Source organism: Taudactylus pleione, unplaced genomic scaffold (assembly GCF_031769625.1).
Source record: "Taudactylus pleione unplaced genomic scaffold, aTauple2 ptg000169l, whole genome shotgun sequence".
NCBI classification, from domain to species: domain Eukaryota; kingdom Metazoa; phylum Chordata; class Amphibia; order Anura; family Myobatrachidae; genus Taudactylus; species Taudactylus pleione.
Genome location: NW_028284571.1, coordinates 3,578,293 through 3,597,104, shown reverse-complemented (window position 1 = coordinate 3,597,104; position 18,812 = coordinate 3,578,293). Strand labels below are relative to the sequence as shown.

At 42.7% G+C, this 18,812-nt stretch overlaps 1 protein-coding gene across 5 annotated transcripts in view; it reads left to right on the top strand.

Moving 5' to 3' along the window:
* LNX1 (ligand of numb-protein X 1) overlaps positions 1 to 18,812 on the top strand; it is a 224,961-nt gene that overhangs the window by 103,153 nt on the left and 102,996 nt on the right. For all 5 annotated transcript variants that reach the window (XM_088475264.1, XM_088475265.1, XM_088475266.1 and 2 more), the window contains 3 exons: positions 1,661 to 1,822; positions 7,010 to 7,212; positions 13,420 to 13,791. In XM_088475264.1, coding sequence (XP_088331390.1) covers positions 1,661 to 1,822; positions 7,010 to 7,212; positions 13,420 to 13,791 — 737 coding nt within the window. The remainder of the gene's footprint in view (positions 1 to 1,660; positions 1,823 to 7,009; positions 7,213 to 13,419; positions 13,792 to 18,812) is intronic.

Sequence of the window (18,812 nt, the reverse complement as noted above, 5' to 3'; positions counted from 1 at the left end):
ATTTAAACCCATGATTGCTCCCTGTTTGATATGTTTGGAAAAGTCCAAATTTGCGGATAAAATGTGTCGGATATGTTCCTGTAATCTGATCTATCTCTTATATACAGCGGAAGAAAGCGTGAGGCAAGCACGATATCACCGCCAGCAATTGGATATACTGGTGACTGCATTTACCTTCTAAGACGGTCTTGCTTCTTATATATATGTTAGTGTCTATGGCAGTGTTGGCTAACCTTGACACTCCAGCTGTTATGGAACTACATAACCCAGCATGCACTGCTACAGTTTTGCTATTAGGGCATGCTAAAACTGTGGCAGGGCATGCTGGGATATATAGTTCCACAACAGCTGGAGTGCAAGGTTAGCCAACACTGGTCTATGGGATTTATGCTCCAGTTCATGGATAATTAACAAACACCATGGATAATTAAAAATACCCTCAAAGGAGATTCACTATTATTGATACAGTTGCTACAATGATGATCTTGTAGCAGAAATAAGCACGTCACAATTGGAAACTAAGTTCCCTTGATTGCCTAATTCAGATGTGGGATATTCAATTAAAGATTTGGCAGGAAGATTTCACAGTAAAGACTCCAGAACTGTTTATGTTTGTCTGTGCTGACTATCATATTTATTCTAATGCCGCACATTCACTACCCGACCCAGGGAAGACAGTACGATTACGACATGGTAATAGTACCATCATTCCCCATCCCCTGCAGTGCATACACTGAACAATCAGATGTTCAGTGTAGGCACCCTCCAACATCTCCGAACATGGTCAGTCTGTCGTTATCGGCAGATTGACTAGCATGTTCAGGCAGTGATTGATGTCGGAAACGACCAGCGGGAGCGCGCATCGCTGATCGTTTCCGACATTTGCATGCCCAATTTGTGCCCGATTAACGAGCGATTGAACGATAACGATGTCATTATCGTTCAATCGCTCTGTTTAATCGGGTAGTGGATACCCGCCTTAAGACTTGCAGTTCCTTACTGTTACAAATTATCTGTGTACCATAGCACACCTTATAATAAATCTTCAGATTAAAATTAAACTCTTTGGAGTAAGGTTAATTAAAATTCAAAGGATTAGTAAAGGTGCTTATATTCTGTGTGTGACTGCGGGTGTATCTGCATGCGAAATGCTACGTTATAGTGTCAGCGGCTGTGACACTGTAACGTAGCATTTTGCAATTCAGATACACCTGCAGTCACACACAGCATATAGGCATGCCGCATAGCATTTTAATCAGCAGAAGCTGCGTGTGAGTCATATTCACATCACTTTGCGAATAAGATGCAATTTAAGGAAAAAGGTTGCACAAAAAGACACTACGCTACCATGGCATATTGTGATTAGAAGGTCTGTATAACACGCCCGGAGGCTAGATGTATGTGGACACATCTGTATATTTAACTGTTTATTCCATCATTTAATGCACACTGTTTATTTAACTGTTTAAGTAACGGTAACTTCCCACCAGTATTTTGTGTATAGTACAAATCCCATCCTCTAACGTTACAGACTTATAGCTAGAATCCAGTCAGGACTGTTCGTAGTCTCCAAAGCTTTAACCTACTTAAGGCAGAAGATGGTGTTTCATAATGTTTATAGATTAGTCGCTGTGAAAGAAAGTATATTTTTGTCTTGCAGGTCGTAACTTTGAGCGTTCCACTGTCAGGAGCCTGTCATTTAAGAAGATAAACCGAGCTCTCAGCGTTCTTCGAAGAACAAAGAGTGGAAGTGTCGTAGTTCATTCCGCTGAGAGGGAGAGAGGGATCCTGCAAAATACAAATGTCACAGAAGAGTCTATAGGTTTGTTTTTTTTCAGGCTCATTTCTTTTCTCAGTAAGGCTAATTTCTATACTTTTTTTATGGTTCATTTTTTATTAATTTGCAAAGTATAGAGGGGTAGGTACACTGCAAAAAGGGAAAAGTAAAGGAGACAGAGTTATACTGTCCACAGCTGCGCCCACATAATCGGGATTGGGGCGGCCAGATTTTGTGTTGTTTTTCAGGGGTCAAATACAAACTGTGGATCAGTTTGACTAAACATCTCTGGGTGTTTTTACCTTTAAAATCTATCAGGATAAATCCTACTCCACTCTTTCCCCCAGATCATTTTCTCATGTAAATGGTGGTAGGAAGCTTCTCAGATGTAGGACATCATATTAATACGTTATTGCCCCTTTATGATTAATGGAGGTAAGAGGCGCATAATAAGAGGTGGGAGAGTGTGAGGAGAGAATGTTCATACTTTTAAACATTAGGGCTAAGCTACGATGCACAAAAGCTCCCCATTCCCCAGATGCACGAGGTTCTTCTATACATTACTTAATGTCGTGTTATAAATAGACTTTGTTATTTCTGTGGACTTGTGCCTTTCTTTAGTGTGTGTGTGTGTGTATATTTCCAACCATTGCTTCTCATGCCATTCCAGCCGTTTCTTATGCCCTCCAGCCTTTCCCTATCCTACCTGCAGAAATAAAAATATGTAAAGCAGGCTGCTTTCACAGGAGCTCACTTACAAAGTACCGCTCAAAACGCATAGGTTGTGCGTCCGTGTGCTCAACTAGTCCACCCCATTGATGGTAGCCACCCGATGTTAACTAGTTTTGCCATCGATGGCAGAGAAGCAATGATTATCCGCTATCGATGGGAAGAGTGGGAGACTATTTTTGTTTACTTCTTCATTGACAGGACAGAGCTTAGCCCGCCCCCTGCGGCCGCTAAGCCCACCCCATTTTTGATTGGTCTTTCTTCCACCATGCCCCCAGCAGTGGTGGCCATCAAGGGGGTGCAAACCATCGATGGTTCACCACAGATGGTTTTTGTACTATCAATGGTAATCACACTTGTGTAAAAGTCATGCTCTGCTCATTTTACATCCATCTCTTCCATTCAATAAATTTTTTTCTGTTTTTCTCCTATAATACTGCTCAGTTTATCCTCATTTATAGCTTTAATTAATCATGTGATCGCTGGGACATCAGGTCTGTTAGACTTTTGTATGTTTGAAGCTTTGTTTTATATACGACACAGATGGCATAGAAATATCTACCTCCCAACACTGGCTTCATGTAGTGACAAAGTTGAACCCCCACTAAACTGAGCTGGATCAAGTCTCATTGGGACATGCTGCCACCGCAACGAAAGGCCACCTCCAGCAGCCCTCCCCTATCGACCTGCTAGCAGTGGCGTAACTAGGGTATTTGGAGCCCAGGGCAAATGTAAAAATGGAGGCCCCCTCCTCTACTATTTGCGCGTGCCTAACGTGTGCGCGGTGAAAAATAGGCGTGGTCACTTAAAACGGGGCGTGTCAACATGACACACTCCTTTATCGTCACTCTGAACATTCCTTTCCATATGCACCTTAACCCCAGTAGTGCCCCTTATACAGTACCCCCAGTATGCAATGTCCCCAGTTGTGGTCCCTCTTATGCAGGCCCATAGTAGTGATCCCCCCCTATCTAGTGCCCCCTATACAGGGCCCCCTGCAGTGGTCTTCCCTATTTAGTGCTCCCAGTAGTGGTCCCCTAGTAGTAAGCCCCTTATATAGTGCCCCCAGTAGTAGTAGTAAGCCCCTTATATAGTGCCCCCAGTAGTAGTTTCCTCCCCCCCAGTAATGGTGTCCCCAGTAGAGGTTCCCCCCCAGTAATGGTGTCCCCAGTAGTACCCCCCCCAGTAATGGTGTCCCCAGTCGTAGCTCCCCCCCCAGTAATGGTGCCCCCAGTAGTAGCCCCCCCCCCAGTAATGGTGTCCCCAATAGTAGTAGCTCTCCCCAGTAATAGTGTCCCCAGTAGTAGTAGCTCCCCCCCCAGTAATGGTGTCCCCAGTAGTAGTAGCTCCCCCCCCAGTAATGGTGCCCCCAGTAGTAGTAGCTCCCCCCCCCCAAGTAATGGTGCCCCCAGTAGTAGTAGCTCCCCCCCCAGTAATGGTGTCACCAGTAGTAGTAGCTCCCCCCCTCCAAGTAATGGTGTCCCCAGTAGTGGTAGCTCCCCCCCAGTAATGGTGTCACCAGTAGTAGTAGCTCCCCCACCCCAGTAATGGTGCCCCCAGTAGTAGTAGCTCTCCCCCCGGTAATGGTGTCCCCAGCAGTAGTAGCTCCCCCCAGTAATGGTGCCCCCAGTAGTAGTAGCTCCCCCACAGTAATGGTCTCCCCAATAGTAGTAGCTCCCCCCAGTAATGGTGTCCCCAGTAGTAGCCCCCGCCCTGCCCCCCCATAGTGCAGACACACAAGTAAAAATTTTTTTTTTTTTAAATACACTTACCTGAATCCACGCTCCAGCTCCTGTCACTGCTCCCGCCGCACGTCAGTCCTCCCGGGCTGGCGCACTCAGCATTTTGGGACAGACGTCATGGCGTCTCTCCCATTACCCACTGCATGAGCCGGAAGGTGGAGCTTATGAGTGAGCCCAGCCCGGCTCTTGCAGAGGGCGCTGTAGCAGTCAGTGAGAGTCTGTCTGACTCTCATTGGCTGCTGATTCACACACACATCGCTGCCGCTCGGCGGTAATGTGTGTTCAGCAGCAGCCAGTGAGAGTTGTCTGACTCTCATTGGCTGCTGGTTAACACACACATCGCTGTCGCTCGACGGTGATGTGTGTGCAGCAGCAGCCAATGAGAGTTGTCTGAATCTCATTGGCTGCTGGTTAACACACAAATTGCTGCCAGCACTGGTGGCGATGTGTGTGTGTTAGCACAGCCTGAGCCCGCCTGCCACCCTCCTCCTGGCGCTATTGGGTAAGCGCTCAGGGGGAGGGAAGGGGCTCGGCTTTGCAGCACAGGACCGGCGTAGGGAAGCCTAGCGCTGGTCCTATGTAAATGTGTAGCGCTAACCACACACACTGCGGTCGGCGCTACACTGCCTAACTAGGGTGGGCTGGACCGTGGTCGGCGCTGCCCCCCCCCCCGCACGCCGCCGGTCCTACGGTGCCCAGGGCACACACCCTGCCCGACCCCCCCTTAGTTACGCCACTGCCTGCTAGGTACACACCATGCGATGGTGATACCCAGCAACGGTGTGTTGCGATGAAAGGATACATTGCACACACCTTATACACTGCGAGATCCGGTCTACGTTGGCGCAATGTTTCGTTATATGCTGCATATAACAGCGCCGCATTGTTCATCACATCGCCCCATCTGCTGTACTGAACAGCAGATGGGACAATGCGTTGTATAGCCGTCATGAACGATGGATCAGACATACACATTACATCTACGACGTATACGATATATCGCTCTGATCCGCGTTGTGATATATCAGGCGATATATTGTGTACCATTTTGGAATGTTGCGCTTGCATGCTATAGCAAGCAGGAAAATACTGTCTCAGTTCACTCTAGAGACCCCAGTCACAGACCTTGCAACTTACCACCTCTGAGAGCTGTCACATCTTCTGTGGAGATCGCTGAGGGTCCACCCACCCCGATCACTGCTGTAACTGCTGCTCCTGGTGGTGCAGGTGGCTCCGGCATCTCCCATGCCACAGTTTCGGTCACTGGGCACGCCCATGTTCGTCCAGGTCAGCTGACTGCTGTACCAACAAATTGATTCCAAGCCTTGGACACCTGATGTCGGCAGCCAATCCTCAGCCGGCAGCAAATCCTCAGCCAGCAGCCATTTTGTTTGAAACTATTTCTATATAGAAAAAAAAAATCATTCAACACATTAAATGTATTCAGCATACAGAATTATGATGAATACTGACTGTTTAGCAAACAGAGCATAAGAATGAGCAGTGTTCAGTAGGAGCCTACTCACAGACAACAACTTACAGGGACCAGTCAGGAACTATCCACCGAGAATTAAAGGACAGTTAGCAGCTATAGAAATGGTTATACCAGCAAACCAACATCAGCCATACTATCATTATAGATGTGCCCCAGTGACCCTCTGTCTTCTTTATATAACACAAGATTAAAAATGTATTTCACATATGCTTCATCCTTAACGAGCAAGTTACACAAAATACAGTGTGACATGTGGCTTCGCTTTGATACAAGTCTAAACAGTAACACATTTATACAAATTAAATTTGCAGATAAAAATCAAAGTATAATGGATGGAAATCACATTACTGCATGCCGCTGCTGCTAATTGCTTTCAAAGACCGTAACTATATTTTTTCTCTGCACGTTAAATATAAACAGATATCTCACCAATGTAGACAACAAATAAAACCACATCAATATCAAATAAGACTCAGTTAATATACAATTAATCATATGGACAAAGTTGAAGAAGGGAAAATGAGTGCAGCCAAAAGCAGTGTTTTACCCATGGCAACCACATTTATTACTTCATTTTCTAAACAGAATTTATAAAAACAAAAATAGAGTAAAGATCTGATTGGCTGTCCTGGTAACAGCATTTTTTCCCCATATGGACCAGTTTTCACAAATGTCCCATGAAAACCCTGGTAGCTTCACAAAAGTAATCAGGTGAAGTCGGCATAAATGCCTATCCAGCTGAAAAGTCCGGGAAACTTCTGATTTCGGAGAGCTCTTTCAGAGTCCCCTGGTAGTAGGCCATCCTCCCTCCTCAGAGAAGTGGGCAAACTGGGGGTTTGATGACGGCTGGAGAAGTTACTCATAGCAACCAATCAGCTTCTACCTATCATTTTATAGAAAGTACTTGATAAATGCTAGCTAGAATCTAAGTGGCTGATTCGTTGCTATTGGCAGCTTCCCCACTTGTCCTCTTTAGAAGGTTTGTTACATTTTCCTCTTAGAGTTTTACGGTAACGGGCTGCATTTTTGCATTATACTCAATGGTTTGTATTTTTTCCCTATATGTAAATCAGGACTTCCTCAGGTCAGAATTGATTACTAAACAGATCTTTTTATATGAATTCTTTGTAGTATACTAAATTTCGTGATAGATGAAATTTCATGTAACGCTCTCAGATTATAGTCACACAAACGTTTCAGCCTTAGCACCGCTCTTTCTAAAGCATTTACCATGGATTAATGGTCATTTATATTTGTAATTCCTAGGACTGCCGAATCTGTCTCACCTTATACTGGATGGAGAAATTACTTGTATTAAAATCAATCGCTCAGATCCCAGTGAATGTCTCAGCATTAGAGTTGTGGGTGGCAATGAAACGCCTTTGACCCACATCATCATACAACATATATATCAAGATGGGCTCATTGCTCGAGATGGGAGGCTTCTTCCTGGAGATATGATCTTAAAGGTAAGACATAAGCTACAGATATGTTCTTCCTCATCTATCCTCCGTGCGTTATAAGTTGTGTTACACAGAGCACATGAGAGACGCCGACTCCTGTGCGCCAGGCCGGCACCAGGTGCCTTTTTTTGAGCAAATGCATCTTATTCGCAATGCAATGCAAAAAGGAAGCGCAAGTAGACTTTTCTGATTAAAATAATAAGCGGCACGTGTACGTTCTGCGTACGACTGCAGCTGCATCTGTATAGGAAATGCTACGTTACAGTGTCAGCGGCAGTGTTCTGCACCACGTTCCGTTGTGATGATTTTACAGACTCGGCCGCGCACAGAACGTACACATGCTGCATATCTTAATAATCGGCAAAGTCTGCTTGTGCTTCTTATTTGCATCACATTGCGAATACGATGTATTTGCGTTGAGAAAGACGCACAAAAAGACGCTTGGCATGACTAGAAGGACTGTTTAAAACGACGGAGGACACATCTGTATGTAGAAATTCTCCCATTATTTACCTTTGTAAAGATGTACAGATAGGCAAAACTGTTTTATTGGGCATACAGAGGCCTAAACAACAATTCAGGACAGGTTACGCATGGAGCTGGAAAGATGTAGAAAATTTACTATATTTAAAAATGCTCTGACCTAAAATCCAAAATAATTTTTATTAATATTTCATTATTATTCATAGGTTCGTTCATATATTTGTGTTGCTTGTGTATTACAGTGAGATCTGAATAGGCTAGTAAAATTGCGAGGACTTTCCCTTTCCTGTTTTTGCTTTATTCATCAGTGCGCCATCTAGCCCGATTTATCAGGAACTTCTTCCGAATCTAATTTTTCCTTATTAAATAGTCGTGTTGAACTTCGGTGAAGCCATATAATCTAAATTGTATTACTCTAAACATACCCTTTTCTCATATATGTCATGAAATTACATGACCTTCCATGACTGCCTTACTGGGCCTCCATAATAAGCTAATGCTATCCAAATGTTCTGCATTATCATTATTTTCCCAGTGTGCATTACATATCCTTATAAAAATAAAGACAATGCTATTCACTTTATCTATATAGACTTTATAATCCTGAAATGTTCTAAAATAAATACCCAGGGTAGGGCCATTTATTATTAAACCCAAAATACAATCATGAAGCTTTATGCGGTTTTATATGAATGCTGGTTTGGCACAGTGTATTTGATTTGGTAGTGTGCGTGCTCACTCAAGTTGATAAATTCCTTTGTACAGCAATAAATAACAAAATCGGTTAATTGGAAGATAATTAAAAAGCTTCTTTTAGGGACATTTACTTCTATGTATTTGTTTTGTTTATTTTTTTTTTTATAATCCCTTTTCATTGTCTGCTTTGTGGTAGTGTGATGATTTTTCGGTTTTGTGTACACATCTGGTCATTTAAACTTTAGAAGGATCAGAAGACAGTCTGGCCTGTATGTGAAGTCTGTGTGTTCTCCAGATTGATACAGACACAGAAGTCAATTCAAATGCTAGTTTTATTTCTGCTGGTTCTAGCTCCAGGCATTCTTCCCAGCAAGATGTCTCGTTCTTCATCCTGCTCTGATCTCAGGATCTGGTTTTGCCTTTAATGTTTTCTTCCATGATATATACTAAAGATGAGGCTTAGGCATCATATAATTACTGCGAGAACTGTTAACGAAAATCACCTGCCAGCATGCACTGGATTTCATTTTTTGTATTATAATATGAGGTTAGAGGTAGAAGTAGCCCCCCTCCCCCCACCCCACCACTTGCACTCACACACCATCTCCCCCACCCCCTACATACTGGCTGTACTGTATGTAATGACCATCTAATACCTCATAATTTCTCTCTTTAGGGGGTATATATTTACTCTTGTGCTATCAATTGGTAGACATTGAGTCCATTGATCATTGCAGATGTGCTTTGTTCATTTACCCCTCAACTGGCTCATCATAATGCAAGATAGTGCCTAAACTATTTTATGTATTATTTTGACCTATTTCTGTAAGATGTCAGATGATATGCAGTTATTAATGGCTGTCGTTGCTTTCACAAAAATATATTTCCATAAAATACATAGACCCTTCTTTCAGAAGCTTATACACAGCTAGCCCTAAGGGGTCACTGATCAGAGATATTTGCGGTGGTATCCCCATATTAAATTGACTTGATGCTTAAATATTATGCCCATTATTAGAGGATTGACTGCAAAGTACCTAAACAAATTGGCCCTTAATGCAGTGCCAGGCACATGTGCAGAAGATAGCAAAGCTTCCGGCCAGTACCAGAGTCCTATCTTCTGTCCCAGCCCTTTATTTCAGAAATATGGCACCTGGTAAGATTGGTCTATATAATTAACAGGGGGTGGGCATGGGCCCCCCAGCCTGAATCCGTGCCTGTGGTAGAGCATTCTAGCTTCCATAGTACTGTGAGAAGTCCACATCTATTTTATTGCAAGCAATCCTGGTTTCTGATATAAAAATCCCAAACAAAGCTTGTACATGATTATTCATACTTGTTGCATCAGACAGATTTAGGAGCAAAAAAGGTTCATCTAGTTTTCCTGAAATGTTTTCATATATTAACAGCATAAAACCTGTCTCTAATCATCTAATATGTAAGGCATGAGTGGCTTTGTATCTTTACCAAATTTGCTGACTGCTCAGATTTTCTGTGATACATTTATCTGAGAGTGAGAGTGAAACCTTACTAATTTGAAAATGAATACACATGGAAAGTATGACGACATGGGGGCAGGTAAGATTAAGGTTAACGAGTGGACTGTTTAACTGTTTCATGTCAAGAAAACTGTCCATCACTATTAAGTTGACTTGACATTAAGTGCCATCAGAAAGGTCATAGACATATGGATATCGTTTGTTTGTAGACGGGTCTCTATCTCCCCCACCCACTGTCTCTTTCTCTATCCCCATCATGACCTAACTTTATACATCTAGGTTGGAAAGATAGTAAGGCAATAAAACAAAACAAAGGAAAAAACTATGAATGAAAATAAAGTTGCATACACACTAGTTGGTAAGTTGGACGATATGAATGATAATGATATCGTTCATCGTGTTAAATATCGTCCAGTGTGTATGCAAGACATCGTTAACGATGCGCGCTCCCGAGGATCGTTAACAATGTCTTTCATCGTCAGTACTTGCAGGGCAACCTGACGATACAGTGCATCCGGAAAGTATTCACAACGTTTCACTTTTCCCACATTTTATGTTACAGCCTTATTCCAAAATGGAATAAATTCATTTTTGTCCTCAAAATTCTACACACAATACACCATAATGACAATGCATAAAAAGTTTTTTTGAGATTTTTGCAAATTTAATTAAAAAAACAAAAACTAAGAAATCACATGTACATACGTATTCACAGCCTTTGCTCAATACTTTGTTGATGCACCTTTGGCAGCAATTACAGCCTCAAGTCTTTTTGAATATAATGCCACAAGCTTGGCAGTTTCGCCCATTCCTCTTTAAAGCTCCATCAGGTTGGATGGGAAGCGTCGATGCACAGCCATTTTCAGATCTCTCCAGAGATGCTCAATCGGATTCAAGTCTGGGCTCTGGCTGGGCCACTCAAGGACATGCACAGAGTTGTCCTGAAGCCACTCCTTTTGATATCTTGGCTGTGTGCTTAGGGTCGTTGTCCTGCTGAAAGATGAACCGTCGCCTGGAGCAGGTTTTCATCCAGGATGTCTCTGTACATTGCTGCATTCATTTTTCCCTCTATCCTGACTAGTCTCCCAGTTCCTGCCGCTGAAAAACATCCCCACAGCATGATGCTGCCACCACCATGCTTCACTGTAGGGATGGTATTGGCCTGGTGATGAGCGGTGCCTGGCTTCCTCCAAACATAACGCCTGGTATTGACGCCAAAGACTTCAATCTTTGTCTCATCAGACCAGAGAATTTTGTTTCTCATGGTCTGAGAGTCCTTCAGGTGCATTTTGGCAAACTCCAGGAGGGCTGCCATGTGCTTTTTACTAAGGAGTGGCTTCCGTCTGGCCACTCTACCATACAGGCCTGATTGGTGGATTGCTGCAGAGATGGTTGTCCTTCTGGAAGGTTCTCCTCTCTCCACAGAGGAATGCTGTAGCTCTGACAGAGTGACCATCGGGTTCTTGGTCTCCTTCCTGACTAGGGCCCTTCTCCTACGATTGCTCAGTTTAGACGGCCAGCCAACTCTAGGAAAAGTCCTGGTGGTTCCGAACTTCTTCCATTTACGGATGATGGAGGCCACTGTGCTCATTGGGACCTTCAAAGCAGCAGATATTTTTCTGTATCCTTCCTCAGATTTGTGCCTCGAGACAATCCTGTCTCGGAGGTCTACAGACAATTCCTTGGACTTTGTGGTTGGTTTGTGCTCTGACATGCACTGTCAAGTGTGGGACCTTATATAGACAGGTGTATGCCTTTCAAAATCATGTCCAAACAACTGAATTTACCACAGGTAGACTCCAATTAAGCTGTGTGAACATCTCAAGGATGATCAGTGGAAACAGGATGCACCTGAGCTCAATTTTGAGCTTCATGGCAAAGGCTGTGAATACTTATGTACATGTGATTTCTTCATTTTTTTTTATAATTAAACTTGCAAAAATCTCAAAAAACTTTTTACACGTTGTCATTATGGGGTATTGTGTGGAGAATTTTGAGAACAAAAATTAATTTATTCCATTTTGGAATTAGGCTGTAACATAACAAAATGAGGAAAAAGTGAAGCGCTGTGAATACTTTCCGGATGCACTGTATCGTCAGGTTCTGCAAGTTTGGGTATGAGGGAGGGTGCTGTCACTGAACGATATTGTTATTGATATCGTTCACTGTGTATGCTCAGTGTCGTTAATGACAGTGAGCCCGGCATTGGAGGGGAAACACTTAACGACATCGCTCATATCGCTTAAGAGTTACAAACATACTAACGTAGAACACTTAATGTAAGGGCACATGAAAATTATGGACCCAGAAAATGTGTTTTGACTATACTTATTTTGGGTAATCATCTGATCAAAGTCACAAACAAACCACCGTCCCAAGGCATGTGCAGCTACCCCTATACACAGCACAGGCAGCTATTGTATGCAAGAAACAAAAATTCAGCGTATCAGGTCAATAGAAACTGGTGGCATGTTGGATGCATTCACAGTAATATCAACCATCAACAGAATAATTCTAACTGATTAAGCAACATAGTCCGTATCATTTAAGGTGCCCTAAATAGTTCCATATTTACTATAGGGAATTATAAATAATAGTACAATATTTCCATTGGGTCATATGACATTTATGGCCTGATTCAGAGGTGAATGCATTGGAAATGGTGGATGCAAACGGCCGATGTCTTCAGTCTATGCATGATTGGTTTCTAGCGGGCGTTCCTAGAGGTAACGGGGGTGACCAGCTAGACGCTGGCAATTTCGATATTGCAGCCGATGGTGCATCTTAGTATGTGCCGCAATGCAATATTGATGCAGCCATTGGGCATCTCAGTAGGCTCAAAATTGCCTGAGACATTAGCACAAACACACAGTTGCGGAAAAAGAGGCAGCCGCCGCAACCGCGACACCTGAATCAGGCCCTTAATTGTATGTCAAGTGGGTTTTTGCACAAAAATATTTGTAGTGGCCCCCAGCATATTATCCTCCCACCGCCCGCATAAATAATGAAGAAGTTTTAAACTATGGCTTCATGATTAATTACAAAGGTGGTTTAGCCGCCTGTGTGTAACTGCTGTGTTACAATGTATCCTGATCATTTTATTGAGTGGGGAATGTAATCCTGCTTTTGTCATCAGATGTTCATGATGATGAAGAAATTAGGCCCAACAGTGATGAAATACAAATCTTTTGAACAAAGCATGTTTACTATGTCATATACACATTTTAAATGTTTGATAAATATATAAAATTGATAATGAAATCCATATATTTTATTCATGATTATGTATCTGTTGGAGTATGGCAACAGATAGAGGCTGAGTATTGCTTGGAAATTCTAAAGAAAGGCCTGTAGGTGGTGCTGTGTCATGTTTTCACTGTTTGTATTGTTCAAGTGCTAGCTTGTCATTCTCTTCACCTGTATAGGAGTGACTTATCACATGTTTGTAGTCATACTGAACCATTTCTAACAGCAGTTACATAGAGTTGTCTGGGTTTCTACCTATCACTTCCTTTTGTGATCTTTTGTCTTGTAGGTCAATGGCATCGACATCAGCAATGTGCCTCACACTTATGCACTTTCCATCCTCAGACAGCCCTGCCAGGTGCTGAAGCTTACAGTTCTCAGGGAGCAGAGGTACAAATGTCGGAGCAATGGAATCATCACAGACCCGCACACCCCCCGGGATGACAGCATACATGTTGTGTTAAGCAAAAGCAGTCAAGACGTGCAACTTGGGATAAAGCTGGTCAGGAAGCGTGATGAGCCTGGAATATTTATCTTTAATTTATTGGAAGGAGGAGTGGCAGCTCGAGACGGTTACCTGCACGAGAACGATCGGGTTTTGACAATTAACGGTCATGATGTGCGCAACGGGACACCAGAAATTGCAGCCCAGCTCATACAGGTTGGTTATAATAATGTACTGTAACAGTATATATATAATATCCATCAAAAACTTATTAAGTCACAATATGGAGGATGTTGGCAATTGTGCCTCCTGGATATTGCCACCCTAGCATCTCACCAGTCAATCCATTCACTTCCCTTGCTCTACTTGAATTTTTGAGGTGTCCTTTCAATATACCTGCTGTCAGGTTGAAGGTATATAAAAACAAGGCCAAATGCTTTTTAAAAGGTATGTTTTAACAAAGAGAAAAACACCAGTTACACATAGTCAAACTATCTGATTTCTTATATTATCTTTACTCATTAAAAACAAAAATGTAGCACACTTTGCACTCCACATACTAATCGCAATAGGAGACATTGGGAAAATCCTCCTTGAGTTATACAGAACAGAAACATTGAGCCCCGCTTACATAACTGCTGAATTGCAGTGCAAAATCCTCTATAGTGCCAAGCATTATTGCGCATTAGACCTAGACCTCTGCTAAAGCACATGGGTTTCCAGAGCATGATGGCAACCTTGCGGAAGGGCAGAGGTTTGCACCATCTATAAGGGTAGCATTGGCACCAGCCAATAGGGGGAGTTGGGAGGATTTAGGATGTTACTTGCTAACGATAGATTTGCGGAGCAGGTTAAAACTGAGTTTTACTTTGTAGGGAAGGCAACGTTTTAGGGGTGTAACTTGCTGGGCAGAAGTCATTCTCACTCTGAAAAAGGGCTTCCAGTTCCACTTTCACTGTGAAGAAAATTCTCAAGTACACTCTGCCCAATGGAAAGTAACACTTAAAACACACACAGAAAAAGCCCCTAGACACAGTGGTAGTATGCACAGCCATTGCCTGAGAGTAGATGTGCTCGATGATATGTGCTGGATAGACCATCTACCCAAAGATATTGCATTGCACATCCAGTGTCCCTCGTCAATGACATCTATTGACAGTAAAACTAATATTAAACTAAAAACAATAAATCATATAAATTATGAGCAGGAAGGACCTAACAATATACATTGTAGTTGACACTTTACTGCTTGATAATATTTCTATTATTTGACATTAGAACCATTATGGAGAACTGTGAGCATGACGATTGTAACATGCTATTAATCGGCATTTGATCACTACATATAACAGGACTCATGTAACTTTGACAAGGAAAATGTGCGCACCTTGGCTCTGGGTCCCATACCAGCTGCAGCCCTTGCACCTATGGTAGTTACGCCCATGCCAGGACTCAATAGTACTCGATGTAATTTATCTATTCATGTCCCAGTAGTGATATTACACTTTAGTAGCACTGTAAGCTCAGACGACACCCTGGAATATAGAAATGACTTGTCATTTTATACAGAGTGATTGAATGGCCTGATTAAAATATGGTATAAAGCCAAATATGGTTTACAGTTACACTGTACAGAACTTCAGGTTTCATTGTGTTAATGCATTAGATATCTTTTATGTTACCCCCTCAGTGTGTACAATATCTGCATTGAATTATCTACTCTGTGATGTAACCATCTGTTCATCTCTTGCACTATATGAAGTGCTTCATTATAAAGTCATACTTTGATTGAATTCATTTTCAACAAGATTATAATGATTTACACGTTGTCTGTTGTGCGTCTCTGGGTGTAAGTAGCGGCAGCCTTCTTTTTTGTTTTGTATGTGGTTTTGTCTATTGTTTGCAGAGCATTGTCTGGATTTCAGTTCTTCCAGTGTTCTGTTGTCTGTTTGTCATGTTATTATCTTTAGTCTATTACTTATAGTACATTGTGGCTTCATTTGTGCAGCGGTGTCTTCTCTGTATCTCTTTACTCATTATATTAGCTAATCTCACTGTTAGCCAAAATACGGACTCCAGACTTGTGGTTTAATGCAGGATGCTTAAAGTCTTTCTCCTGCCAAGGACAGGAGAGAAATAAAAGCTGGAAAACCATTGGGATCTGCTCTTCTGACACATACTCAGCTTGCAATTATAAAATTCCTTCGCTCATGAAAGCTGTCCAGAGCAAGTGACATAAAGCAGGCCCTGTGGGGCCCTCTTGTAATTCTATCATGGCCATCACAATCATCCCCTTTTCTCACCGTTGACTCCAGAAATCTCTGACAAGTTGCCAACATTTTGTAATTTGTTGAGAGCAACACCTGAAAGTGATTACATAGCTCATGTGCGGTACCTCTGTGCAGAGTCACTGAGGTTACTGAAGGGCCACTGAGAAAATGCAGTCACTGGGTAAATTGATATACTTTTATATCTTACCGGCTCACTGATGCATACACAAACTCCTAGTTTATTTTACTTATACCTTAAGAATATGGAAAGATAGGTTTCCTGGTAAAACTTTTAACAAAGCTGTGTTGAAACTCCTTGCCAAGCACAGTGGAATTCTCGAGGCTATGGCAAGGGTCACTCATCCTAACTTACCATAACCCATCGTTAGAGTGAAACTAGATATGCCTTAGAGAGAGAACTAAACGTGTTCCAGTGATAGAATGCCTTGGGAGAGTGGACCGCAAAACTATATGCCCAGTTTGCTTGTAATGTATGTTCCACCATTGCTGGGCACAGCGGGTAAGCTAGGCTTTCTACCGCCACTGACAAAAACTCAGCTTGACGCCCCACTTCTTTGTAGATCACCTTAAATATAGATATTAACATTGTAAAAACTGAAATGTTTGAAGGGTAATGGCAAAACTCATACATTAAGGTGCCAGCACCTGCTGCATTTATTCTGTTTCTGTGCCATCAAAAAATTTGAGTATTGCCTCCTGTACTACACTACTTCACCCACTACAGAGAGCAACAGTGACCACCATATAATACAGAGAGCATCAATGACCACCATACAATAGATATAGCATGAGTGGGATGTGGAAGCACATTGGAGGGGAAGGCACAGGAAATCTGAAGGGAAGTGAGTTTGATAAGAGAGCACTGAGAAGAGCAGACAAGTGCTACTGCTATATAGAGAGGCACAAGAGTGCCAAGTGCTATCTCCCTGCACTGCATGTGGGAAGGGCTTTCACCTGCCAGCAGTGATGTTCGTATGTTTGTGTTAGACACAATAAATGCTGTGACAATTGTATTAATAGCTTTCGTATACTTTGCCGTTTAATAAAACTTGTTAATTGGCCATTTAGTCAAAATTTGGAATAATTTGGTTTGAGTATTGACCTTAATGAGTGGTGGTGGTGGGTCACTGGAATAAATGTATGTGATCATGGAGCCTTGGGCCGTAAAAGTTTGTGAATCACTGATTGAAGCCATAAATGAGCAATATATTAAGAGAACAATGAAAATTGATTTCTTTTCTTTAAAATGAGGGCTAGGATGTTAGGCATTGAGTCGTGTACTCTTGTGTGATCTCGGCAACTCTATCAGTATTATTGTTATTGTATTTGAGACACCACCTATGAGCCAATCTCCACTGTAGCATTTTCTGGTCTATAGTCCAGGTAAAGTTGTTGCTCTGAAGTAGTTTAACCATAGAGACCAGGTGACATGAACGGAGGCAGAAGAGTTATGGAGAATCCACATTTTGTATTTCATAAAAATGGCAACTTTGTTTATTACCATGTAAATTGACTAAAGGGTCGAGTCTTTCCAGGTTGCAGCAGTTTGACAGAGGCATTTAATATATGCCTGATCCATTTGTTTGTTGTCTTATTGATTGTCGGGTTTAGGTGGAGCAGAAGAGCATATAAATGATAGTTTGGTACAGAGACTTCAGCCATTTCTGCAATCAGTCACACTAAAGCCCACAATATTGTGATTTTGGGGCATAATCACGTAATGAAGAGCAAAGTGCTTGTCTGCCTGACAGCAGTTCATCTAGCAGAAATCTGAGGCTATAGGGTAAGTTAGTAAGTACCCTGGAGGGAACTATATTCTATCGGTATTACAATTTATAGGCCGTAGTAAATTTATTGCCATTTTTGTAGACCTGCGCCCAGATGAACTTTTTGAGTGATTCAGTTCTGCAGAGAAGAACCAAATGGCGCACTGGTATATATAATCACCTATCAACTGGGGACAGGGTTGTGGTAATAGGGTCAAAAACACTCCTCAGTAAGTATGTGAGTGGCTGCTCTCAACCAGTATGATGGCGAGTCACACGTAGGAAAATACAAACTGTATATGAAGAATAGAGCTCCTAATAGGGGAAGCAGTGTGGAAGCCGACGGACGTAATCCTGACTGTCTAATCCCGGCAAGTGTCTAATGACAGGCATCGAAATCCCGACGCCTGTCATTAGACCTATGCCGGGAGCCCGACACCCGGCTTACCGATCGAAGGTAAGTCGGGCACCGGGCGTGGACAGCCGCGGGGGGGGAGGGTTAGGTTAGGGGCTCCCGTGGGGGACTCAGGCACCCCCCGGGAGGTTAGGGTTAGGCTAGGGGAAGGGGGGTTAGGGTTAGGCACCCCCCCGGGGGACTTAGGTTTAGGCTGCAGGGAAAGGGGGGTTAGGTTTAGGCACTTAGAGGGGGGATTAGGGTTAGGCACTTGAGGGGCAGGTTAGGGTTCGGCACCCCTAAGGGAGGTATAATAGGTTAGTCAATAATTACCTTCCGACGATCGGGATTTTCACCCCTGTCGGGCTGCCGCTGTCTGGATATGCGGCTGGCGGTAAATCATACCGACTCCCCTAATAGAGTGTCTCCATATATCTTATACCTCAAATAATAATGTAAACAGTCAAACAACAGTGTGAACCAAATATAAATAAATTTAAACACTTTATCTTTATAGGAGTGTCTTCGGTCATATAACCAACCATAAGATTCAGCATATACAGGATAAAAAGAATACATAGTGGATCTCATTCAGAGTCGTAAGCGGCCGCTCGGTTGTACGCCTAACGATCGAGAATCAGAAAAAAAAAACAATCACACGACCGGGCGATCGCAACCTGATAGCAGCTAGCGATCAAGTCAAACGTTGTCAGTCGTTGTCTGTCGCTGTATGTTAAATTTCTTCTGATGGTTGCGGCCGCTTGTGTTGTGTGCAAATTACATAAA